General features: G+C 35.8%; 3 protein-coding genes across 6 annotated transcripts in view; all 3 read right to left on the bottom strand.

Annotated features, from left to right (window-relative positions):
* On the bottom strand, window positions 2039-5277 carry LOC104792297 (purple acid phosphatase 10-like). Its single transcript, XM_010518419.2, has 8 exons — window positions 4829-5277; window positions 3775-3975; window positions 3578-3689; window positions 3258-3487; window positions 2997-3135; window positions 2681-2901; window positions 2481-2602; window positions 2039-2389 (listed from the first exon to the last, which is right to left on the bottom strand). The coding sequence occupies exons 1-8, from the start codon at window positions 5015-5017 to the stop codon at window positions 2191-2193; spliced, it is 1413 nt and encodes a 470-aa protein (XP_010516721.1). The 5' UTR covers window positions 5018-5277; the 3' UTR covers window positions 2039-2190.
* LOC104792288 (DNA replication licensing factor MCM4) lies at window positions 16896-22084 on the bottom strand. Its single transcript, XM_010518408.2, has 18 exons — window positions 21995-22084; window positions 21234-21911; window positions 21019-21147; window positions 20861-20942; window positions 20645-20777; window positions 20494-20565; window positions 20275-20397; window positions 20071-20184; window positions 19769-19981; window positions 19557-19655; window positions 19272-19432; window positions 19067-19163; window positions 17998-18159; window positions 17814-17894; window positions 17647-17725; window positions 17403-17539; window positions 17233-17292; window positions 16896-17121 (listed from the first exon to the last, which is right to left on the bottom strand). The coding sequence occupies exons 1-18, from the start codon at window positions 22029-22031 to the stop codon at window positions 17047-17049; spliced, it is 2532 nt and encodes an 843-aa protein (XP_010516710.1). The 5' UTR covers window positions 22032-22084; the 3' UTR covers window positions 16896-17046.
* LOC104792266 (protein FMP32, mitochondrial-like) overlaps window positions 23655-27021 on the bottom strand; it is an 11651-nt gene continuing 8284 nt past the window's right edge. For 2 of the 4 annotated variants that reach the window (XM_010518397.2, XM_010518390.2), the window contains 6 exons: window positions 25408-25470; window positions 25250-25309; window positions 24453-24529; window positions 24316-24372; window positions 24101-24167; window positions 23655-24010 (listed from right to left, as the gene is read on the bottom strand). In XM_010518397.2, the coding sequence (XP_010516699.1) occupies window positions 23891-24010; window positions 24101-24167; window positions 24316-24372; window positions 24453-24529; window positions 25250-25309; window positions 25408-25470 (444 nt within the window). In that variant the 3' untranslated portion in view covers window positions 23655-23890. Of the gene's footprint in view, window positions 24011-24100; window positions 24168-24315; window positions 24373-24452; window positions 24530-25249; window positions 25310-25407; window positions 25540-25717; window positions 26107-27021 lie in introns of those variants that run through there. The other 2 variants (XM_010518382.2, XM_019228397.1) reach the window with 2 other exon arrangements.

Genomic DNA, 27021 nt, shown 5'->3' with positions numbered 1-27021 from the left:
CGAGATCTACTCTCTCGCTCGACTCGGCACCCTTCCTTGTTAGGCTTTGCCTCCTGGGCCTTTGAAGGCCCACAATGACTTCCTTTAGATCACTTTTTAAGGGGCTTCACTCGTAGATCTTTGATCGGCGAAACCCAACACCTACACACTAAAGTTGAAAGAATCTGGGTCATTTATGATTAAAATATATTATTATGAAATCATATGTTTTAAGTTGATCAGATTATCAAAGCATGCATCATATGTTTAAGTGTGCATTTGGAGGTCTTATATCTTAATAATTTATGGGTTTCTTGTTGTTGACTGTTACTGCATGTGAAGTTTCAATTATAGAATTTTGAATTTATGTAGTATGCTTCCGCTGCAATATTTTTTAATAACCGGGTAATTTGTGTTATGTAATATTAACACCATATAAAATAATTTATACTCATTAAATAATTAAATATTTTAATGTTTATATTGTATATAACTTGTTAGTCATCAAAGTGGCCTTTTTGTATTACATATACATATTGAAATTTAAAAAATATTAATTGATCATGATTAAAGAGATGCTAAAAAATATGACATAAATTTTTTTTGATTGATCAATTATTTTGTTATCTATATTCTTGGAGATCACCCAAAAGTGGATCATTGAATATAGTTAATAATATGAAAAAAATAATAATCATTTTCAATATAGTCAATAATATGTATACTCAAAGGTAACAAATTTAGTTGATTAATACGTGATTTGATTAATTATAAAATTATAATTTTAGCGTCGTTAAAAGTGTTTGTATTTAAATATTGCCCAAAAGTAATTTAAATTTATGCATTAAATTTAAGTTAGACCTTAAGAGTCTATGTAAAAGTGTCAAAGCACTAATAGGTAAGTATGTTTACTTTGCAGCTTTTTCAAACTTGTATGCATTTGCTAACTCTGTCATGAAGTTCAATGGGCTGAAATACGGTGAATGGTCCGATCAGATCCGGTTTGCATTGGGTATAATGGCTTTAGACTCTACAATACTAGTGGATGATGAACCTGCAGCCATTACAGGAGATAGCTCTGAAACTGAAAAATCTCGTTATGATATTTGGGAGCGATCTAACAGGCTGAGTTTGAACCTCATGAGAATGATGATGGCAGAAAGTGTTAAGTCATCTATGCCTAAAACAGAGAAAGCAAGGGAATTCATAGAGAGAATTAAGGAGTGTTCACAGTCTGATTTGGCTGACATCGATTATAGGAAGACTCATGAATGAGCTTACTAAAGTTTGACTGGTCTAAGCCAATTCATGATCATGTGACCCACATGTTCAATTTGGCAGCAATGTTGTCAACCTTGGAAATGGAAGTTCATGAAATTTCTTGGTCCAATCCATTATGAACTCTCTACCTTTGAGTTTAGCCAGTTCCAGGTGAATTACAACACCATTAAAGATAAATGGGACTTTAAGGAGTTAAAGACTATGTTGTTTCAAGAGGAAGGAAGAATTAAGAAAATGAATGATCATGTTGTCAATCTTGTGGGCTGTGGAAATGCTAGCAGCAAAAAAGGAAAACCAAGTAGGAAGGATAAAATGAAGGATAAAGCTTTAATGAAAGGCCCCAAAAGTCAAATTCAGAAGGAAAGGAAGTGTTTCTTTTGCAAGAAAATGGGACACTTCAAGAAAGACTGTCCGAAAAGAAAGACTTGGTTCGAAAAGAAATGTACGCAACATATTTATGTTTGCTTTAAATTGAACCTTGTCGAAGTGCCTAAAAATACTTGGTGGTTAGATACTGGCTACTACTCATGTGTCTCATATTAAACATAGATTCAGTTCGATTCAACCCATAAGAGGAGCTGAACATATGCAACCATATGATTATCTTCATTTAGATTGTAAAATAATGTCTGGATATTAGATAATAAAATTCATATTATTTAGATTTAGCATGAAAGAGACAAATATATATATAGAGTTCATAAGACGTAAACATTTAGTTAAACATAACTATTGGGATGGAAATTATGAGTTAAGAAATAATGAGAAAAGACACAACTCTACAATGCAGGGAATATCATTCTACCACATTTTTGTGTGTGATTAACGTACGTTTGGTCTTAAACAAGGACATGCACAAAAACTCACTCACATTGCATTTATTAATGGTTATTGAATGATAGAGATACAACAAATCAGATTCTTTGGTTCTCAAGAATCATAAGTAGGAGAATCATCAATGGGATGCCAGAATCTATTATAAAACCACATACTGTCACCCTCCACGGCGTAACCATCCTGGTTCCTATGCCATCCATAGCGTGCGTGTGTCCTGTTCTTTATAGAGAATATCGCGTGCCCGAAGCTGGCTTCTCTGAAGGCAGAGTACTTAGGCTGAGGCTCAGTCATTCTACAAAAAAACACCATTCAAACTCATCTTTAGATTCTACTAGAAACTTGTGTCCACTGGACAGATAGATATGTTTAATAGTTTAGCTTACTTAGTGGCCAATCCTTCGATATTTCCTCCATCACCAATGGTGATATAAACCGGAGCTGATTGATCTTTGACTGGAGTGCAAATGCCGTTAACCACATTGTAAGCTATGTTTGATACACGTTCCTGGTTTCACAATAGCTCGCATTTCTCAGCATCTATAGTTTAAAAGAAACATGATGAGCCAAAAGTTATAGATCTTACTGATCTTTCGTAGGCGTGGACATGACCTGCAAAAACAACATCTACTTTGTACTTGATAAACCAAGCCTCATACATCACCCTCATGGTTTCGCCTTCCATGTAATGGTAATCGTAACTGTTGTACCATGGTGAATGCATAAGAACGATCAACCACGGAGTTTCTGACCTGTTAACCTTTGGGAACTCCTCTTCGAGCCATTGGTATTGCGGCGTGTATTTTCCTGTCGTCCAAGAAAGATAAGAATATTTCAGATCCGCTTACTCTTGGTTTAATAATATCACACGAAAAGGCTCAAAGACTTTTAAGATGCCTTGCCATATGCTGAATATGAAGCTAGCACGATTATGTAAGCCGGTCCTCTCTTAATCGAGTACCAGAATGGTTCTGTGCTGCCTGATGATCTGTAAGGAGTGCGGTACCTATGCTTGAATGGCTTAAACGGTCTGTTTTCCCCCTGCACATTTCATAATAACAATCCATCACAATCTCAGTCTGGTCCATGTAATGCCTAGTCTAACTAAATGATCTTATAGCATTTTTTTAAGCCTAAAGCAAAAAGAAAGAAGAAGCCTTTACAATTTCGGGGGCAAAATCGAGTTCATGGTTTCCAGTGGTCCAAATCCAGGGTTGATATGCTGTGCTTCTTTCAGCAAATCTTCCCCAACTGTCCCATCTCCTGTTGTCATGATATGGATAATTATCAGCGTATGAGATATCCCCAACAAACAAAACCGCTTGCCCTTTTGTTGGGTTATTCTCATAATGTGTTAAGGTTATGTTTGAGTCAAAACTTTGCCCAAGATCCCCTGCAAAACAACAATTTGCAACACAAGATCAAGTCCATGCCAGAGGAGCATAAATAGCCTTTTTTTAAAAACCATGATGACAGACAGTACCAATAAGACCAAATGTGTAGGGAACATCAGGACCAATCTCAGGAGGAGTGAAGAACCAGAACATACGCTCTGTTTCTCCCACACCTACTAGGTAATAGTACTTGGTGTCATACTGCAAAACAGAGGACCACAACATCAGATAACAACAACAAACAACAGCAAATGTTATGACAATAATGATGATGATGATGATGGACCTCTAAGTTTCTGATGGGGCAATGATGGATATAACCAGAAGTATAATTGTAATACTTGTAAGTATTGGTTTTGCCATAGGCTTTGTGCTTCTTGGAGCTATTCTCTTTCCAGTAAACGACTTTGTTAGATCCTTTAGCTTCTTGTGTCACCCAAGACACTATCACTGCCTTCCCTTCTACATCACCTTGTGTTATATGCACCTTTTTACCCCCAAAAAAAAAAAACCATTTAGATCACAAATAAGAAACAAAACAATAAGAAGTACATATCTTTTATAAAACTTCCAATAAGCAAAGCTTGAATCAATCCGAATTGTCCAAATAATAGCTTTTTGCTCATAGAACAAAAGAAAAAAGTGAAACCTAATATTAAACTTGATAAAAACACCACCAACCACCACTTCTAGAGGTGGTAACTAACAAAAAAGCTTCAAAATTTAATAATTATAAACAGAACCCACAACAAAACTGAGTAAGATTGATGATTTTAGGGAAACCTAATATTATATTGAAAAGATAACTCAAAACCCACCAAAAAAAGCTACAAACTTTAAATCATTATAAGCAGAGAACCCACAACAAAACAAATCCTGNCCCCCCCCCCCCCCCCAAATCAAAAAAAATAGAAACCCATTTAGATCACAAATAAGAAACAAACCAAAAAGCAGTACATATCTTTTAGTATAAAACTTCCAACAAGCAAAGCTTGATACAAATCCGAATTGTTCCAAATAATAACTTTTTGCTAATAGAACAAAAGAAAAAAGTGAAACCTAATATTAAACTTAAAAAAAAACACCACCAACCACCACTTCTAGAGATGGTAACTAACAAAAAAGCTTCAAAATTTAATAATTATAAACAGAACCCACAACAAAACTGAGTTAAAAAGATTGATGATTATAGAGAAACCTAATATTATATTGAAAAGATAACTCAAAACCCACCAGAAAGCTACAAACTTTAAATCATTATAAACAGAGAACCCACAACAAAACAAATCTTGTTTTTAGAAATATATATATATAAGAAATAGAAAGGAAATGGTGGAAACCTGTTGAGGAGCATTGTATCCACAAGGAACACGAAAAACATCGCTATTAAGAGGCATATCAATGGTTTTCTCCAGTTTTCTGACAAAACTACTGGTGATGCCTCCATTACAAAGCAACACTAAACTGTTGAGGACAAAACACAGAACAAGAACATAGGAAAACAAATCTAATTTTCCGACACGATCCATTTTTTTCTCAGATTTTTTTCTCCTATAAAGAAGGGGAAAATGAAACCTTATAAAAGGAAGAGACAGGGGAAATGTATGAAGGGGGATTGAGAAGAAGGAACGGAATATTCGTTAGTGGAGCCGTGTCGCCAACACTGTTTCGATGGAAAAAAAGGTATTATTCTATGAACATATCCTTAACCTTTGTGTATTGTTTGACCCAATAACAAAACAAAAAAAATGTATCTTTAGACAAACGAACGATCGGTTGCAAGATTTTATATTTAATGATATAAATCGTCTGGTCCGTGACACACGAATCTATGCTTCCTCTTTTGTTTTCTTGTGTTTTATTTTCTTTAATTCTGTATTTTGTATTTTTAGTCAACTATCTTTTTCTTTTTTGACGTCAACTTCTTGATGTTGGCATTTTGTTTCAAGAATTTAAAAATATCATGCCGTTTAGAAGGGAAAAAAAAAGAAGCAGTGTGGCGTAAAAGTCTGACTAAAATCACTGGGTGAACATTCAGTTTTGAACCAACGCTCTCTCTTATTAAGTCTACGCAAGTGTTATTTTCATTTTCTGCTTTTGTGGAGGGACAAGAAAATTAAATTCGAGTACTACTACTAGCCCACCAAGTTCCATTGAATCTAGTCTCTTACTACAATTTTATTTTGTGTGAACTTGTTGAAATGTACACCTATATTGGAATGTATAAGTGAATGACCGATAAGATTTTTTTTCTACTATTTGTCAATCATATATTACTACTAGTATCGGACCCACGCTACAGCGCGGGGAAATATTCATTTATATAAATATAATTTGCAGTAGAAATTAGAATATACGTAAAATATTATCGGAGATTGCATTTGTAAAAATACACTCATAATATTGATCTTGACGGACTAACCCATAGAAGATTGTCTTCGTATAAAATTATAAATTTATAATAATATGCATATACAGTGTATACGTGACAAACCAATCCGTACAAAATTGCGTTTATAACAAAAATACATAATCACAATCTACTTACAACCTATAAAATATTGCATTTATAAAAATATAATAGTTGTAGGAAATACACACTCACAATGTATATTTTAACGGACCAACCCACTAAAAGATTGGATTCATAAAAATCTGTATTTGTAAAGAATACACAGCCACAATATATTCTGATGGACCAAACTCGTAAAGGATTGCATTCATAAATTGAAAAATAATTATTTGATATAAGATGATTATAAAATAATATTACAGAAAATTATATAAAATAGTATTACGTAAAATCATATATTCTTGAAATGAATTTTGACAAAAGGATAGAGAATTCAATTTAATCATTTTAGTAGTAGAAATATAAATCTGCATGTAGATAATTACAATTATGGGCTTCTAATTGAGTATATTTGTGGGTATATAAATCTACATATGAATCCTTCTACTTGGGTATATTTGTGGGCTTAAATGGGCGGAGAGGTTACCTTTATCATTTTTACATTCCTACGTTTAATTATTAGGATGATAGGTCATAGTTTTGTATATCTTCGAAACAAAATCCCTGGTTTATTTTCTTCGAACAATGTATTTTTTTGGTGGTATTCAGATCCGTTAAACCCAGTTGAATTCTATACCCAGCGAAATAGATTCATTAGGACTGATTATTGGGAAATTTATTTGATAAAGCTGAATAGTTGCCTAAAGTATAGGAAATAAATTTATTGGGATAGTAAATATTGGATAAGTTTTTGGAATGTCTAACAACCGATAAAGATTTGTTTTTCTTATATGGTTTCAGCAACTGGCGCATAAGGTTGGTGAGATATTTATTCCAGTTGTAAATGGGTAACCCATATTTATAATTCGGGTTTTTCTCACCCGTATCCAATTCTTTAATTTCGGGTTATTTACACTTAATTGACTTGTACTTCTCTTTTACTTATATAAGGATATTATATGGGTATTGGATGTTATTGTTTTTTCATTAGGTCACTGATCTGAATTAAAAATAATAGTTATTTTTTTTTCTTTTAATAAATAAATATGAGTATTTTTCTTAGTACATCCATATCAATCTTTTTATAAGCATTAAAATAAACCAGTCGCAATATATCTTTAAAATTATAATAATTAATGATATGCTTAAAAAAAAGAAGATATGCTTCAATAGGCTTTGGTCGCCGTCAACCAAGGCATATGCTTATTGCTGGACAAATGATAAAGGATTTATTCCATTCCCACATCGATTGTGCAGTATGATTGATCCACGTAATGTGACATTTATATAGTAGTGTGTAACGAAATAGACATCTATACAAATGTCACATATGTGGATGATGATGATCGCGTTAGACACCAAAATCAAAAGTTAGTTTCACAAGTGTTTATGGTAGCAAACAGTGGGGGTAATTCAATCATTTTACAAATTTAGCTTTATTATTAACAGTTATTAGGTGCTTCCTAAGGCAACGCGTGGGTTGTGCTGTAGTTGGCACTTTTTATTTTTTATTCTTTTTCGTTTTCTCTTTTGTATTATTTCGTTTTAATTAGGCATATACGAGCTTCACAGTCACTTGTATTTATACACTATATCTTTATACCATTTCGTTTAGATTTGTACAATTGTGGCGTTTATTTTTTATGAATTACGAGGATGTTGTTTTTTGCTTTTGAGGATCCAATCTTATCATTGACTGATATTGTTCCCAATACATTTATTGTATTTTAGTTTTTCTAATTAGCTGCTTATGGAAACCCTTCATACGTTGATGTTGTAATAATAAGTTATTTTTAAAAAATAATTACTTTCCGTGTAAGTGATTATGTTTGTATGCCCATGTTTTGGTCTAATATCAATAAGATCGTTTATATTTTTCTTTAGTTGGCTTTGAAACCAAATTTGAGTTAAGCAAATAATGGGTCGAATTATGGTGTTAATAAGTAATATACATTATTATGTATATATATTGTATATATGTGACTATAAGTTTAGCTAACTAAAAAATTTTGCAATATTTAAATATAATCTTTAACATATATATGTTTTTTTTTGTGGGAGGAATGTATGGAATTATTGGATAAAAGTTATTTTTGAGTTAAATGACTTTTTATGCCTTTAAAGTGAGTTAAATATTAATAAATTTTTATATGTGCCTTGACTTTTTTTTAAAGGAATACCAAGTGTTTTCTTCCAAATTTGAAGTGACGTAGTATTTCATTTTTTCTTATATGATTTTATGAACTTCAATGTAAAGGTTTTTCAAAGTAATAAGTACACTCACACTAATTGAATTATAAAATTTGGAGAAATGTTTATTTCGATTAATCACCTGTTCTTTTAAATATATTAAATAAGTATGTTGTTGTTCCTACAAATAGGACAACATATATTATAGTTTAACCATAGAGTTAAGCAATGGAAATGGAACTTGTGATTGCATGACAAAATGCTTATATATATTAATATATTATGTTACACATTAATCGTTTAAAAATAAATAGGAACATCTAATTCTCAAACAAAGTTGATTTTTTTGTTAAAACCAACATATGTGAATTTAAATTTAACTATGCAAATTTAAAAAATAAATATGAATAGATTAGAAAGGCAAAAAATATAAAAGAAATATTTTATTTTTATAGAAATATAATAAAAATTGAAAACAATGTTAAATATATATATAATACTTTCTAAATTAAAATATAGAATCAAACTCTTACAACACATATGAGATATAACAACATTTGATATTGGTGGGAGAGGAGGAGAGAATGATTACTATAAGATGATAATCCAAATTAAATAATGGAGATGAATCTTTAAAAAATAGAACAATGTAAAATATATATATATATATATATATATATATATATATAATAATTTCTAAATTAAAATGCAGAATCAAACTCTTACAACACATGAGATATAACAACATTTGATATTGGTGGGAGAGAAGGAGAGAACGATTACTTATAAGATAATAATCCAAATTAGATAATGGACATGAATCTTTTAAAATAAGAACAATGTAAAATATATATCTAGTCTCTAAAATTAAAATTTAGCATTAAAAAAAAAATCAGCAAAAATGAATTATATTGATGAATGGTAATAATCATAATACAATTGATTGGATAACCAGATAGGAGGTGAAAAACATCCAGAAAAAACATGTTTGAATTATAACCAAATTTAGCTAAATGATGAGGAGTATTGTTACAGATTCTAGAAGCAAAAACAAATTGAGTCTGTTGAATATTTGTTGATATTTATAATGATATTTTAGCATTAAAAATTTACAATGATATTTCATTTGTTTTTTACAACCCATACAACAAAAATAAGAAAAAAAAATGAAAAATGAGATAGTAAAAGAATGCCAATATGAGAGAATAAGATATTAAGAGAATGCTTATTTATATGATAAGAAATGATGGAAGTTACATTTAGAATTATGGAGTTACAATAGTAATTTATTGTGTTTGAATAAAATTGAGTGGTGGAATATGATTAATGCATAATTTATTTTATTTTCAGTTATAATTTTATTTTAATGTGCGAATTAAATGTATTGTGTTTATTGGGTCTGAAATATTGTTTAAAGAAATTAGAAAGCAAATACAAAATAATAAAAAAAAATCGAAAACACTAAATGAAAATCAACCAATAAGGAGAGACCAAAACCGTCAATATGAGAGAATGAGAGATTGAGAGAATGCTTATTTATATGATAAGAAATTATGGAAGTTACATTTAGAATTATGAAGTTACAATAGTAATTTATTGTGTTTGAATAAAATTGAGTGGTGGAATATGATTAATGCATAATTTATTTTATTTTCGTTTATAATTTTATTTTAATGTGTGAGTTTAATGTATTTTGTTTATTGGGTCTTAAATATTGTTTAAAGTAATTAGAAAGCAAATAAAAAATAAAAAATTAGAAAACATTGAAAATCAACCAATAAAGAGAGACCAAAACATTACTTTTATATATATGATTCTCTCATAAACTTGTTCAAAACAAATCTGATAGAATAAAAAAAAAAAAAAAAAACTACAGTCCCGTATGGTGTCAAGCACCCACCTAATATTATTTTTTCTCAACTTAGCCAACAATACACATTGTAAATCGTTTAAGTGGAATTAAAATCCATACATGACATACTGCACCAATTATGCCCAACGATCGACAAAATGCCAATAACATGGTCACTTTCAACCAAAATGTAGCCATGATGATTCGATTCAAAAATAAGTTAAAGGAGTTTCTTCTTCATCCATTTCGTCTTCTTCATCATTCACCAAAGGCTAAGTTGTTTCAAAACCAAAAACCAACTAAATGTGACATAATGACAACATATTTCTAAAACAAAAAAGATAATAAATTGATATTAAATTTCTAAAACAAGAAAGATATTAAATTGTGTGGTGAATATTGTAAGAAAGTACGAAAATAATGACTTATAAGATGTTAATATAAATTAGACAATGGAGATAAACATTTTAAAACATTAAAAAACAATATAAGATATGCATATCATACAAACTCTAAAATTAAGCTTTTACAATCGTATTTGATTTGATTTTTTTTAACCCATAAAAAACAATAATATAAGAAAAAAAACACAAAACAAAACAAAACAAAAAAAGATATTTGAGAATAGTGGAAGAAGATGAGAGAACGAAAGAGTGAGAGACTAAGAGAATAAGATAATGAGTGTTTATAGGAAGAGAAGTGTTGAAAATTACATTTAGAAAAAATAAGAGTTACAATTCTAATTTATTGTTTTGTTTTAATACAATTAATTAATACAACTTAGTGGAGAAATAAAGTTAATACATAATTTATAGGGGAATTTATATGATTTCAGTTTTATATTATGTGAGTTAAATGTGAAGATTAATTGTTTTTTAATTTGTGTTTTAATAAATATATTTTTTTGTTAAAATTGCATTGCCAAGTGGACCAATAAAGAGAGAGTGAAACCTTACTTTTATATATATGATTTTTCTATCAATAATATCATATCAAATAAACCAACTATAGGATATATATATTTAAAGGATATATTAATAAATAGTAGATACCTAAAACCCTAATGTATTTTGTATATATTGTACTTCTCATCTTGAATAATATTATCAAGCTTCCAACTCTACATGGTATCAGAGCTTTCAATACCTAAAAGCTTAATCTAAAATTTTATTTTTCACTGCTGCTTCTCTTTTTATTTTTCTTCTTCTCCTTTGTTTGTCATCTCAACCTCTTCCGGTGAAACAATTGCCGTCACGGACTCACAGAGTGTTCTTCACGTGAACATGATGAATGTGACAAAGCTTAATGGCACAACCTTCTTGATGTGGAGTCGTCAAGTGCGAGCCCTTCTCGATGGTTATGATCTCACCAGTTACGTCGATGGATCTATTGCGGCGCCTTCTCCCACCAACACCGTCGCGGGTGTTGCCACCGATAATCCAGAGCACAAGATCTGGAAACGCCAAGACCGTCTCATATACAGTGCTCTCATCGGTGCCATGACCGACTCTGTCCAGCCACTACTCTCCAACACATCCACATCGGTCGAGGTTTGGACTACTCTCTCGTCAATCTACGCAACCCCCAGTCGCTCTCACATTCAGCAAGTGAAGCAACATATTGACCTTTGGACCAAAGGAGACAAGTCTGTTGAAGATTATTTTCTAGGCCTCACTACTAGGTTTGATCAGTTGGCCCATCTATGGAGCTTGGTGACAAGATCGAACGTATTCTGAAGGGACTTCCTGATGATTACCGCAGTGTGGTTGATCAACTAGAGAGTCGTGAAAGCTCACCGTCTCTTTCCAAAGTTTTGGAGAAGATGATCAATCAAGAGAACAAGTTAAAAGTTGCGCTGGTCTCTTCTTCATCTCTTCCTGTGAATGCTAATGCGGTCAATGTTCGTGGTCATCCTCATAATCGTGGTCTGTCACGATCGAATCATTGTAATGATCAGACTTGGCAGCAACAACTGTTTCAACCTCGTCACACGTCACAGCGAGGGTATCAAGGTCGATGTCAAATTTGTGGAGTTCACGGCCACAATACAAGATGGTGCTCGCAGCTTCAACTTCAAAGTGGTCAATATCCGTTGCCATGGCAACCACGAGTGAATCTGGCTACGACGGGATCTCCATCACCAAACAACCCTTGGCTGCTCGATTCCGGTGCTACACATCACCTTACCACCGACTTGAACAATCTGGCTCTCCATCAACTCTACAATGGTGGTGGGGAGGTCACCATAGCAGATGGCTCCGGTCTCAACATCTCGCATACGGGTTCCACTTTTCTCTCAACCCCTATTAAACCTCTTCGTTTAAATGATGTCCTTTATGTTCCCAACATTGCTAAAAACCTTATTTCTGTATACCGGTTGTGCAATTCTAATGATGTGTCTATTGCATTTTTTCTGGCCCATTTTCACGTGATGGATCTCAAAACGGGGGTCCAGTTACTCCAAGGCCGAATGAAAAACGAGTTGTACGAGTGGCCACTTCCGAAGTCAATTTCTCCTACTACACTATTTGCTTCTCCTTCTCCAAAAGCTTTTCTTCCTTCATGGCATTCCAGACTTGGTCATCCGTCTCCACCCATTTTACAATCTATTGTTTCTCAATTTTCTTTACTATGTTCTGAGTCTACAAATAAACCTTTTCCTTGTTCTCATTGCTTAATCAATAAAAGTCATAAAATCCCTTTTTACACAAACACTATACTCTCCACAAAACCACTCCAATATATCTGTTATGATGTCTGGATGTCACCTCTTGTGTCCAATGACGGTTACAAATATTATCTTGTACTTGTGGATCACTTTACCCGCTACACCTGGTTCTATCCATTGAAACAAAAATCGGAGGTCAAGCCCACGTTTATGGCTTTCAAAGCCTTGGTGGAAAATTGGTTTCAAGCACGCATAGGGACACTTTACGCTGATAACGGTGGTGAGTTTATCGCTTTGCGCAATTTCTTATCGTCTCATGGCATCTCTCATTTCACGTCACCACCTCACACACCTGAGCATAATAGCATATCGGAACGCAAACATCTCCATATCGTTGAGACCGGTCTAACTCTTCTCCATCAAGCTTCGGTTCCGAAACAGTATTGGCCTTACGCATTTGCAACAACGGTGTATTTGATAAATCGAATGCCAACACCAGTCCTTCACAATGTCTCTCCATATGCTAAGTTGTTCCAGCAATCACCAAATTATTTGAAGCTCCGCGTGTTTGGCAGTCTCTGCTTCCCATGGCTCCGTCCTTATACCACACACAAGTTACAAGATCGCTCTCTCCCATGTGTGTTTATGGGGTATTCTCTTACCCAAAGTGCTTATCTCTGTCTTGATATCACTTCTGGCAGAGTCTATATCTCCCGTCATGTTCAATTTGTTGACTCCAGCTTCCCTTTTTTGTCTCCGCTTTCTCCTTCCGTGGTCACACCACCGTCGGATCAAGTCTTTCCCAGCTCACCCATAATTGTTCTCGTAGGTCGCCGGCCACTCGTCACAGCTCCGTCGTCACAACCCCCGGTTGCAATCTGTCACGCTGCACAGTCGTCGCCTGAGTCTCCTCTCTCAACATCGCTCTCTCCCGATCGTGATATTGAGAAGGTTGATGAAGGCAACAACCTGGTTGGCCGCCAAGGATCACTAGGCCCATTAAGAGACCTTGCACAGTCAGGCCCAACCATTCCTGACCCAAATCCAGCAACCCCATTGTCATCTCCTCCAAATACGCCTCCCGAGCCGCAACCGTCACCGTCACTACATTCCCCACCACCACCTGCACCACAACCGTCACCACAACCTTCACCACCACTCTCACCACCACCTTCACCACCACTCTCACCACAACCTTCACCACAACCACAAAACAATCCTAACCCACCAAATCCACTACTCAACAATCATCCAATGCAAACCCGACGGAAAAATAATATTGTCAAGCCAAACCCAAAACTCAGCCTCTCTGTTTCAATGTCCAAACCGTCCATACCCACAACTATAACTCAGGCTATGTGAGATGAGAACTGGAGAAATTCTATGGGCGACGAGTTCAATGCACAACTACGAGCTCACACTTTTGATTTGGTTCCACCAAAACCTGGTCACAATATTATTCCCACCAAGTGGATTTATACACTGAAATATTTACCTAATGGCTTGCTTGACAGGTACAAAGCACGCTTGGTGGCTCGCGGCTTCAACCAAGAATATGGTCTTGATTACTCTGAAACCTTTAGTCCGGTTGTCAAGTCGGTGTTACAAATGGTGGTGAGTAATTCTTGGAGCATCAAACAGCTCAACGTCAATAATGCTTTTCTACATGGAACGCTTCAGGAAGAAGTTTATGTCTCTCAACCTCCCGGGTTTGTCGACAAGGATCGTCCTCACTATGTTTGCCGTTTAAAAAAAGCGTTATATGGTCTGAAGCAAGCACCACGAGCATGGTATCAAGAACCCAAGACGTATCTGTTGCGACTGGGCTTTTACAATTCCCTAGCCGACACATCGGTGTTTGTTTATCGTTCTGGTTGGGACGTGGTTTACACGTTGGTATATGTTGACGACATTATCGTCACCGGCAGCACCAATAGCCTCATTGCCGGTTTCATTGCGACATTGGCTGATGAGCGTTTCTCTTTGAAAGAACCAACAGACTTGCACTATTTTCTTGACATCAAAGCAACCCGCAGTCACAAGGGACTTCATCTTATGCAACGAAGGTACATTATTGATCTCTTAACAAAGACACATATGTTGAACGCTAAACCTGTGTCCACACCAATGGCTCCGGAACCGTCCCTTACGCTTCACTCCGGCCAGCCTCATGACAACCCGACGGAGTATCGCATGGTTTTAGGAAGTTTGTAGTACTTGGCATTCACCCGTCCTGATATTGCATTTGCAGTCAACCGACTAGCACAGTTCATGCATTCTCCGACGGATATGCATTGGCAGGCGGCTAAACGGATTCTCCGATATCTCGCCGGTACTGCCTCACATGGTATCCTCTTGAGACCCTCGACACCTATTACACTTCACGCTTTCTCGGACTCATACTGGGGTGGTGATCGCGAGGATCTAATCTCCACAAACGCATATGTTATTTACATTGGCACAACTCCGATCTCATGGTCCTCCAAGAAACAGAAGGGGGTTGCTCGCTCTGCTACAGAAGCTGAATATAGAGCTGTCGCAAACGCAACCGCTGAACTCATCTGGATATGCTCTCTTCTAACTGAACTTGGTGTCACTTTACCTGCTGCTCCGGTTGTGTATTGTGATAACGTTGGTGCGACCTATCTTTGTGCTAATCCGTTCTTTCACTCACGCATGAAACATATTGCTATTGATTATCATTTCATCCGGGAAAGAGTGGTGCACTACGCGTCACTCATGTTTCGACGGATGATCAATTAGCCGATGCCCTCATGAAACCTCTTCAGCGCCCAAAGTTTGTTACAATGGTGAACAAGATTGGAGTGACCTCTCCTCCATCTTGAAAGGGTGTATAGGATATATATATATATATATATATAAATGATATATTAGTAAATAGTAGATACCTAAAACCCTAATGTATTATGTATATATTATACTTTTCATCTTGAATAATATTATCAAGCTTCCAACTCTACACTAACAATATGTGTAATTATAAACAAACCTCTTTAAATTTTCTTTTTATTAGTTAGTTAGTTATACTATTTCATTTTTTTATGAATATTTTTGTTTTTTTTTTTCGTTTAATATACTATTTGTTTTGTCAACTAGAAATTTTTTAAAAAAACTGTAGTACCCGTGATCCGATCCGTTTTTTAAATATATATACACATGTGCTTTGGGGTTAATCATATCATATATTAATATCAATGACAAACCGAATCATTTGCCTAGGCAGTATCAAAATATACAATCTAGTTGACTTAATAAGAAGACTAGGTTAAGTGGGAGAGATGAAAGCACTAAGAGAGGTAAGGAGCAACGAGTTCCACGTCCTTAACGAATAAGAGACGAAAAAAGTTAGAGACCAATCGAATCGTTCACTTTTTTTCTTTCTTTCTTATTCACCTTTTTTGACGAATGATCTCTTCTCATTTAGACCATACCATATCTATCTAAAATCCAATAATGTTCGATACGAGGACCCAGTTTCAATCTTTTAACTAACTTTCTTCTTTTGTACAATCCAACTTTTCATGCCAAAAAGTTTGTAATTGCAATGCCCAAACTTTAAAAATGATTATAAATCACTTTTCCAAAATACAAAAAAAAAAAAAAAAGGTATGATATCATACGAAAATATAACTAAGTCGATTATTTCAGTTTAGGGGAATACAACTATACAAGTGAAGACTAGTTAAGTTAGAAGCAATGCATTTCTTCTTTCGTTAATAAACCTAAAATTGCCTTTGCTCATGTTCAAGAGAAACTCCTGGAAATATCATATTTTCAAGTTTTGATATTTAAAAAAAATAAAATTAATAAATGTATTTTTGGAAAAATACTTACGGTAGTGGTATTTATGAGAATTTCGTTTTTCCTGTGTCAATATTTTGTAATATTTACTTTCAATAATAGAAAACGTTAACTTTTTAGCCTTTCACAATATTACTTTTTAACTAATGACCAAAAATGAGGGAAAATTAAGAAATAGCAAATGGGAGCAAACACAATGTTTTGGGGGTTACTTTTTGGATGAGTATGAACAATAATACTCTTTGTTTAACTCCTATGGAGAGCAATTCCAATAGCATGTTATTTTTCATATGTACTTATAATTTACTAGTTAGAAGTTAAGAGTTTCTGATAATTAATAAGTAATTAAAGATAAACTATATATAAAAGAAACATTCAAAATGTATTAGATAGATTATCTTTTAAAAGTTAAATCTCATTACAAATTCACAAATAGTTAAAACATGGGCATAGATGGGTATCCTATTAATAATGCCTACTTAAATTTCCACAGTTTTCTTCATGAATCTTGTGATTATACTCTCTTGATCCTATCACCTTCAGCTACCAAAAATCCTTCACTGGCTAGCGTTGCGACCGCTTTTCTTACCTGTTTAATGCGTCACAACAACAAATACTTTGTTAGTTCCTCTGTCCTTTAATGGAAAGATCAAAACTTTTGATATGCAGCAAACAATATTTTATTAATGATGAGACTCACATCATGAAGATGGATTTCGGTGTTAATGTTGCCTCCATGCTTCTTCAGTTCTTCCAGTAACTGCACAACATTTCACATTGTACTTAGAATTGTTTCTCTTAAAGTAGAATGATTTGTTTGCTTTGGGGAATATAGCAAATAAGGAAAATAAAGGATCAAAGCATGAATACCTCGGATAAGCGCATTGATGATCCTCCTATTTGCATCTTCTCAAGAGCTATGTCTCGAATTGACGACACAAAGATATCACGTCTCATTCTCTCACTTGCTGACACTCCAGTATTTATCAAGTCCATGTCAATGGTCCCTTCACCAAAATTAATACAGGTGTTTTATTGTTAGAGTTGGTATTGAATGCTAATATTTATCCTCATGATCATATAATGGGTTTGAAAGTTACTGTGAAGAAATTACCTGTGGCATGATCTGTTGCTGATTGCTGCATTGCAACTCTGAGAAGTCGGAATGCCTCGTCCACGTCATGTTTTTCGACCTTTATACATCGCAAGAACCGTTTCAGCTTGTTTGAAACGACGAAAGGAAATTGCATCAAAGACTTAAAATACGAGTGTTTAACTAACCCATTCGGAGAAGCGCATCCGCGCCAAGGCCTCACTAAGTCTGATCAAACTTTCAATCTGCCTAGGAGTTGCTGTTATGACCTGTGCCAAGATTCAAAGAGTTTCAAGGCGTTAGACTAATCATAGCCTTTTTATGAGCTTTGGTTACAACGTAGGAAACATATTGAAGTTTCTGAGGGCACACCTTTTTGCTACTACCGGCAAACTTCCCTGCTTTTCTCAGCTCAACATATCCTCGGGTCAACTCCTCTGCAGCTTCGTCTGATAGTTTAGGATGAATGTTCTTGCGGGCATAGCTAACGTAAGTTGTCAGTGTAGTAATATCTATAGCTTCCTCCTGAGCACTCTGCAGATTGACACAAAATGGTACCATTGAAGGAAGATCAAAGCAAAACACAACTATCTGACAACATATAATACACACTGACAAAAGATATAATATAAGACCTCGGCATTCTCAAAGTGTAAGGCCACAATATGCTTCGCAAGCCTTCGGTCAGTCTGCTCATCGGGCTTGTCAAGAATCAAATAGATCAAATCGAATCTAAGAAGCAAAATGAGATAAAATTAGTAAAACCAACGGTGATGAAGATGAGGGAATAATTTGACTTCAGAAAAATAATGTCACGTTGTTTGAAGGATTGCAGCATACCTAGAAAGCAAGGTTGGAGGAAGGTGAATATTCTCAATAACAGAAAGCCGGGGATTATAGCGTGAGCCACTAGGATTTGCACAAGCCAACACAGAGGTTCTGGCATTTAGAGATGCAATAATACCAGCCTTTGCTATCGAAACAGTCTGCTGTTCCATCACCTGACAGAGAAACAATATTTATCAGTAGTGCAAATCTTATGTACAAGATACTCCATTAACAAGGGGCACCCAGAAACTGTAAGCTACGACTTTGAGCAAGGTTAAGAAAGATAAGGTAACAAACCTCATGAAGCATGCTCCTCGCACTGTCAGACATTTTGTCAAATTCATCAATACAACAGATACCTCGGTCACTAAGAACAAGAGCTCCACTCTCCAAAACCTAAACAAGGTAGCATTCACGTTAAAAGGTCATGTTTACGANGGATGAATGTTCTTGCGGGCATAGCTAACGTACGTTGTCAGAGTAGTAATATCTATAGCTTCCTCCTGAGCACTCTGCAGATTGACACAAAATGATACCAATGAAGTAAGATAAAAGCAAAACACAAATATCTGACAACATATCATACACACTGACAAAAGATATAATATAAGACCTCGGCATTCTCAAAATGTAGGGCCACAATATGCTTCGCAAGCCTTCGGTCAGTCTGCTCATCGGGCTTGTCAAGAATCAAGTAGATCAAATCGAATCTAAGAAGCAAAATAAGATAAAATTAGTAAAACCAACGGTGATGAAGATGAGGGAATAATTTGCCCTCAGAAAAATAATGTCACTTTGTTTGAAGGATTGCAGCATACCTAGAAAGCAAGGTTGGAGGAAGGTGAATATTCTCAATAACAGAAAGCCGGGGATTATAGCGTGAACCACTAGGATTTGCACACGCCAACACAGAGGTTCGGGCATTTAGAGATGCAATAATACCAGCCTTTGCTATCGAAACAGTCTGCTGTTCCATCACCTGACAGATAAACAATGTTGATCAGTAATGCAAATCTTATGTACAAGATACCACATTTTCAAGAGGCACCCAGAAAATGTGAGCTACGAATTTGAGCAAGGTTAAGAAAAATAAAGCAACAAACCTCATGAAGCATGCTCCTCGCACTGTCAGACATTTTGTCAAATTCATCAATACAACAGATACCTCGGTCACTAAGAACAAGAGCTCCACTCTCCAAAACCTAAAGAATGTAGCATTCACGTTAAAAGGTCATGTTTAAGAAGACACTGAAAAGTGAAAATGCAACGAAAAAGCCAGCTGAGTACAAAAAGATTGAAGACAAGATTAACATACAGTTTCTCCTGTCTCAGGATCTTTAGCTACATAAGCTGTCAAACCAACAGCTGAGCTACCTCGCCCACTTGTATAAATTCCACGGGGTGAAAGCTTATGAATGTACTGGAGCAGCTGGGACTTGCTTGTACCAGGGTCACCAACAAGCAAGATGTTAATGTCACCACGAAAATTAGCACCAGATGCCAAGTTCAAAGCATTTCCTCCAAAAAGCTTCACAAATTAGAATTTGTCTCAGTAAAAGGAACCAATGTTGTTTAGACTTTGCTAAATATAATCAAATATCAAAAGCGTTACATCACCTGGCACAGAAGACCCTTTTTAACATCATCCAACTCCCAGATGTTTGGTGCTAGTGATCTACTAAGTCTCTCATATATATCTGGTTGTTTAGAGAGTTCCTGAAACTTCCTCAGCTGAAAATTAAAATGAAACTTGGTTGGAATGGAGGGGCGAAGGAATAAGTTACAGAAAAAAACATCTATCTAGTTGAAAAGATGACGAACCTTCTCCTCATCTAACTCGACATCTTCATCGACTCTACGCAGACTATTGTCAACATCCATAGGATCCTCAGCAGACATTCTTAACTTACTTGCTTTCTTTATGTGAAGGCAATCGATGTAGGTCTGTACTCAACGTCCATAAGAAAGCATAAATGACAATGTCAGAACGTTATAAGAATAAACAGGAATTAATATCAGAAGGAAAATAAGATGACATGCCTTAAACACAGATTTCACAGTCCTGTGAGCAGGCCCCACTCGGACAGTCATTGCTCTGTAAATTCCAGTGACCTATCCAGATAACAAGCTTTGTTTGTCAACCAGAAACATAGTAACACATGTACTACCCTCGTAAAATTACTGCACTTACCTCAATTCTATCACCAGGCTTTCCATTATCAACTAGCTTATCATGCAGCAACAAGCTAACTGTGTGAGGTGTTCCACCTTCTGGAATCTCATCAGGCGTTTCCTGAAGCCTAACAATCTGCTTATCGGCAAACCTGATACACAAATGATGAAGGTAAATAGCAAGATTTTAAAAAGAGTCAGACAAAAAATGACAAATTATATGCCTAAAACTTACCTGCATCTGTTGTGCACCAGTGTCATGGAGTTCTTGGCCATGCACTCTTGTTTCAAGCAAGTTGGAGGCTCGCTTATTTTGCCTAACAATCAAACCAAACATTAGGAGAAACTATGCAGATATATACAGAAAACGATAAGTCCAAGTGATTAAATTACCTCTATCAACGATGATGGGGTCAGAGAAGTATCCACAAACAAGGCATCTAAACACAGCTTCCCTGATTTCAGGAATGATAGAGCTACTCCGAATTATCATACCTTTCAAAGAGATCATCTTCTCGATATCTAACGAAACAAAACCACACATCCAAACATAAGCTAAGCTAGCCACTATAGGAAACCAAGAAACAAAAAAATTGAACTATACTAACCAGATGGATTGAGATTTCTCATGGAAGTAGATGTCCTGAGGTTAAAAATCCTCACTTGAACATGTTTCTCGAACAAAGGATTAATCGTCGAAACAATATCCATCAGCACGATATCGAAAATGGCGAGAACTTCCAAGGGATACCTAACCATCTTGTTGTACAAATCAGGATCATAATCAAACACATCAAAGGCATCAACATCAATCCACTCTCCTTCAATTTCAATCACTTTGCGTATGGAAGCCATATACTTCCCTTCTCTAAACAAATCATCACTGTTCTCTCTAGCTTCTCTAAAATGCTTAACGAACAATTCAATCGCAGATTTAACATCCTGCACACTGATGTTAGTACCCCAAACGAAAGTCGGAGTAGCATCGTCGGCGCCGTCTTCTTCACCGTCATCTGAAGAAGGCATCGGTTCGTCAGCATAAGATGGTGTCCCTGGGTCTCCTCCGCCGCCTCCGCCTCCGCTGCCGCGTACTTTTCTTCCTCTAGATCTGGCGGCGGAAGGACGAGATGTCGGAGGAGTGGAATTGGATGAGGGGACACGTGGTGGAGGAGTAGCGAATTGCGTGGGAGTAGAGGACCTTCCTCGGTGGAGACGGCGGAGAGCGGCGGGGGAAGAGTAAGTGCTTCCGATAGGGCTTGAAGCGTTTTCTCCGGGAGAAGAAGGACCTGAAGTAGTGAGATTGGTCAAAAATCATGAAACAATTTCAGAAGTAAATAGAGATAGACAGAGAGAGGAATAGAGTTAGTACCGTTGTTGGGGTTTCCGGGAGAAGAGTCGGAAGCCATGGCTGATCGGGAAACTGAGAGAGACGGAGTGAGAGGTATCTTTCGGCGCTTCTTAGTGAGTAGAGAGATGAATTAGGCGGGACACTACACTCGATTTTGGCGCCATTATTACATGGGCTTTTAATGGGCCTATTATCTATTGTGTGACTTGTATCCTAGAAGGCCTATTGATCCCAAATTTTTTAACAGGGAATTATTTTTTCTGAGACTGAAAGAGAGTGTTTGAGTAAAGATTCCCAAATCTTCAAATGGACTAAAGAGTGTTGGTTTAAGAAACTGTTCATGGACTAAAGAGTGTTAGTTGAAGTAAACTTTTCTTCATTGATTCTTCTACAAAAGAAAGAGGTGACACAATTCATGTACAATCTAAAGATCGATTTTTGACAAGATTGCAGAAACTGAACTATCAAAGAACAAATCAATGAGCAAAGATCCAACACTACCAATTACACACAAAAAAATGAGAAATCTAAACCGTTTCATTGATGAGTTTTTTTTCAAAGAAATCGAACCGATCAGCATCCGAAACTGATGCCAAACCCATGCTTGCCATGAACACACCCAGGTTTCAACTGTGAATACGACGAACATCTCTTTCCCAATTTCTGAATCCTCTGTCTTTTAAGCTTCTGGCTCACGCTCCTTGGAACAAGCTCATCATCAAGGTCATTATAGTATTCATCTTCATCATCAAGATCATTATAGTCATCTTCATCATCAAGATCATTATAGTCATCTTCATCATCAGTATCACCATCGCGATTGATACAATCTCCGATACAGTAACGCGAACCTTCACCAAGAGACACCATCCGCTGGCGACAAAACGAATCATCAAGAATGCGAACAAAAACACCATCATCTTCTTCTTCAGTTACGTTGCCATCGAAGAGAACTAAAGCATCAGCGACGAGATCATCGGAATCAGTCTCCAACGTGAGCGTGCGAGGCGGCGGAATCAGAGAGCGCGAAACGTCCGAGGAGATGATGTCATCGGAGAGACTCTCGACGGCGGAGGGATTGAGGAACTTCGGGAGATCTTCTGTTTCCTGATTCGCCATTTTCAGCCTCTTTGTGATTTGATATTCGCCGGAGGAAGTTTGTTACAGACTCTGTTTGTTTCAATTTCAACTCTCTTTTTTTTTTTTTTTTTTGGACTCGAGGAAGAAGAGGAAGGTATATATAGCCGTTCCGAATCCTCTCTTACTATACATGCGTGCTGTTTGTAACATGATAAGAAACGTCATGAAGTTCTCTTTTATAAACTCATAACGAAATGTAGTTTAAAGAAAGTCTCTCTTGCGGTCTTGCTCTTGCCGTCAGTATCCTCCTACTGACCATATGTTTGTTGGTCATAACACTGTTGCTAATCATTTGTTTGCGTTGTGCCTGAGGACTCTTGCAAGTGTTGTTCTGTGGCTCAGATATCTTCAATCAATTTTACTTTCTTTACCCTCTAAATCTTTGATTTTTTATATAATTTGGAGAATTGGGTTTATGGGTTTGAAGTTTAAACCCATGGAAACAAACAAAACACTTCCGACAACTACTTTTCACACTTTCTGTAGCATTGTGTTACACTGACATTAGCATATCATATTAGACAGACGTTAGAAAACTAAATGATGCAAATGGAAGAAATCAATAATCCTTGGATTGACATAATTCTCGGTGCAAATTATAACCTGTCCTAGTAAGGATGATGTCAAACTAGATCACAGAAACAATAATATCCTCTGATCGCCATAAATAAATAATATGGCATATTGGTGGGTTTCAAGTAAAAAAATGACAAGTTCCCAATTTGGTTTAAGGCTGTAAGCACAGAGCAGTGTTGACTGTTGAGTGTTGGGATCGTCCTAAATCATGATACGAAGAACGGCAAGTCCCACTGCTGATATGGACACAAGTGTACCTATGCAATATTTGATGACCTCGTACTTTGAAGCTTCTAATTGAGCTCTCAGCGCATGAATCTCCTGCAAAAGCAAAACATATTATGTCTTCTCATCTTCCTAAGTTCCAGTGTATAGTGAAGTTCATGAGTAAAGGAAACTGTTGCTACGTACCCTGTCAAGCTTGTTTGTGAGGTTTGTTGTTTCCGTATTCTGATTAGCTAGCTCGTCACGTATTCGACTGTGAGTAATAAAACAGCCAACCCCAGATTACCAAATAATCTAAGTCAAGCCCTAAAAATAACATCATATGCCCCCATTTGCAGATGGCTACGTTTGGTAAATGTTCATAGAAAGAGAGTACAATGCAAAATTTAGAGCTTTCTTACCCTCTTTCAAGATTTAAATCCAAGCGTTGTCCAGCTGTGACCTTATCAATTTCGTACCTGTTTCAAGTGAGAGGCCTTTACGTCTTGGGTTTCAGATTGGTTAAAAGCATATTACAAGGGGAACTATGGTCACAAACCTTAGCTCACTTCGCATCTTCTCTATATCGCCTCTCAATTTTTCTGTCTCACGTTGCAATACAGTAAAATGATGCTCCTTTACAAAGGATGGAGAAGAGTTGGAATCATAAATCCTTTTTACTTTGTGGTACAGGGAAGCACAGACAATGCTATTGTGCATAAAATGTTTACAGTAAATGTTGGTGCTACATAGTTTAACACAACATGACATGAAAAAGTACAGTATAATGGGATGCAATCAAACACAATTTTACTGAGTATTCTCGCTACACATGCCTAAGACTCCAACTCATAAACGGCTGCAACAAAAAGAGTTGGAAAGAAACACTACACAGACTTTCTTCCTACATAAAACTAAATTACTCAGAGAAAAAAACAAAGGTTTTCATGTGTTATCGTCCTGAACTCCTCCACAATATAACCCAAGAAGTACCTTAAATTTTCTAATTCAAAGTAACACAACCTCTCAAACTAATCCATATCCATAACGGGCATAAAGAGAGCATAACAAAGATGCAGAAGATGAATAACTTTAAATGCAAATACGACACTCCAGGATAAGTATGTACTAATGAGTAGCCCAGGGTAAAATTCTAAACAACAATGTAACTAAGACCATTGTATATGAGATTATTAGACGCAGCACAACTCATAAGGTTTTTCTTTTACAGAACATAAACTTTTGCACATCAACCCACAAAACAGCCACGAGGTTTTCAAGGTTCTGAACCACTACAAATCAAAAACAACCAACTAATGTATGTAAGATCAAACTATTAATAGGTGTCGATGTTACCTGAGAACTTTTTACTTCAGATTTAAATTTTGACAGATTTGAATCTTGAATCATTTCAATCTGCAAGCACAAAAACACAAGTAAGAAAAAGGGAATTATACATAACTCATACAGTAGGTGCTCACAAATTAAAAGAACAGTAATTAAAACTATATCACCTTTTGCATTTCTGCTTTTGACACAAAGGACTCAGAGACATTTTCCAAACTATCATTCAAAACCTCAGTGATAGCAGAAGTTATCGCCTCAGCTTGTTTCGATGGAACACCTTGAGCTTCAAGACTTCTCACCTTTCCACCACCAAAATAAATGAAAACATCAAAATAGACCCAAGGAAGCTAACTATAATATTCAATTCATTGCTCTCTCCTGGAGCAGCTTAACATACTAGAGGTTCCAAACACTCTTAATACTAAAAATTCATGTTAATTTCTAGATCTAGGCTACATAGAGAGAATGAAAATTTACCAGAGCCAATGTATCAACGAGAAAGGCACGTCTCCCGTTAGCTTTCGTGAGTTCGGAAAATGAACGGTACGGGAACGGACGACGATCAATCAATCCGAGAGAGGAGCCGAGACCTCGAGGTTTAGCGAGAGAAATCGCGGATTGAGCTCCCAATAGAGCCAAACGCTTGGACAATGTCATCGATCAGAAAATTGAATAACCGGATAATTCAGAAAACAACGGCTCAAATACCTAATCGCGTTACAGAATTTGGGACGGAGGATACGGCGGTTTGGTAATCGGAAAAATCGAGAGAGATAGGATTTGAGAAAGCTTAGGACGACTAAAGGGTTTCTTCTACTTTCTCTGGGTTTGATAGATTGATTTCTTTCTTTCTCTCTTCTCAATGGTTTTGGTGTTTAATGACATATTTACCCTTTACCAGTTTCTTTAGCCATGTACCAAATCACAACCCCACCCATTTACGTGCGGGCAAAGTTCTTTGTTTTTTTTCCTTCTAATTTTCAGGGAATAGCGATATTGTGACACGTCATGATATGACACGTCAGCAATTGGACTCTGTACAAGCTCATGATTTTGTTTTTCATCTTTTTCTTTCTGCTTTTAAAAAACATCTACCAAATCTTTGTAATTGCTTTTCTTTTTGTTGATTAATAAATTTAACATTTCAAGGAAAAACGAAGAGACAATTCTAAAGGAACAAAATTACAAGAGATTGAATGAGATCTCTTGAACTTACGAGACACACCTGAACTAACATTCATCACAATTGATAACCCACAAAACATGTTAAACAATCCTATAATAAGAAACTAAGTTGTGGATAATTATTGATGAAAATGCAAGAAATTAATCAAATTCCTAGAGCGAAATGTCGGAAAATTCATTGGAAAAACTCGGCAGAGTTACATATATGAATAATAATTACTAATTGTTTAAAACATAAAAGAGAAGATTGTTTATAATTAGAAACAAGAAGACACAAATGAAATGTAGTTTGAGAAAGAGAAACACACGTAGTAAGATCGATCAGGCCGATGGCGGAAAAGATCCCGGGAAGTGCTTCTCCAAGAATTCTTGTAGAAGGATGAGCGACTGACGGGTCTCTTCGTTCTGCTTTTCCAGTTGCTTGTATCTCAAGTCTTTTTCCTCTACTAGCATATATAAGAGGTTATGGAACAATATCACTGCTTTTTTTTTTAAACCATTTTCTATTAGCCAAGAAAAACAAAATTATGGTTTCTTGAAGTTACCTATTTGGTTTGGATCATGAGTGCGTCTGGCTTCTAGTAAAGCCAACTCGT

Source organism: Camelina sativa, chromosome 1 (assembly GCF_000633955.1).
Source record: "Camelina sativa cultivar DH55 chromosome 1, Cs, whole genome shotgun sequence".
In the NCBI taxonomy this organism is placed as follows: Eukaryota; Viridiplantae; Streptophyta; class Magnoliopsida; order Brassicales; family Brassicaceae; genus Camelina; species Camelina sativa.
This window is presented reverse-complemented; position numbering and strand designations above follow the sequence as displayed.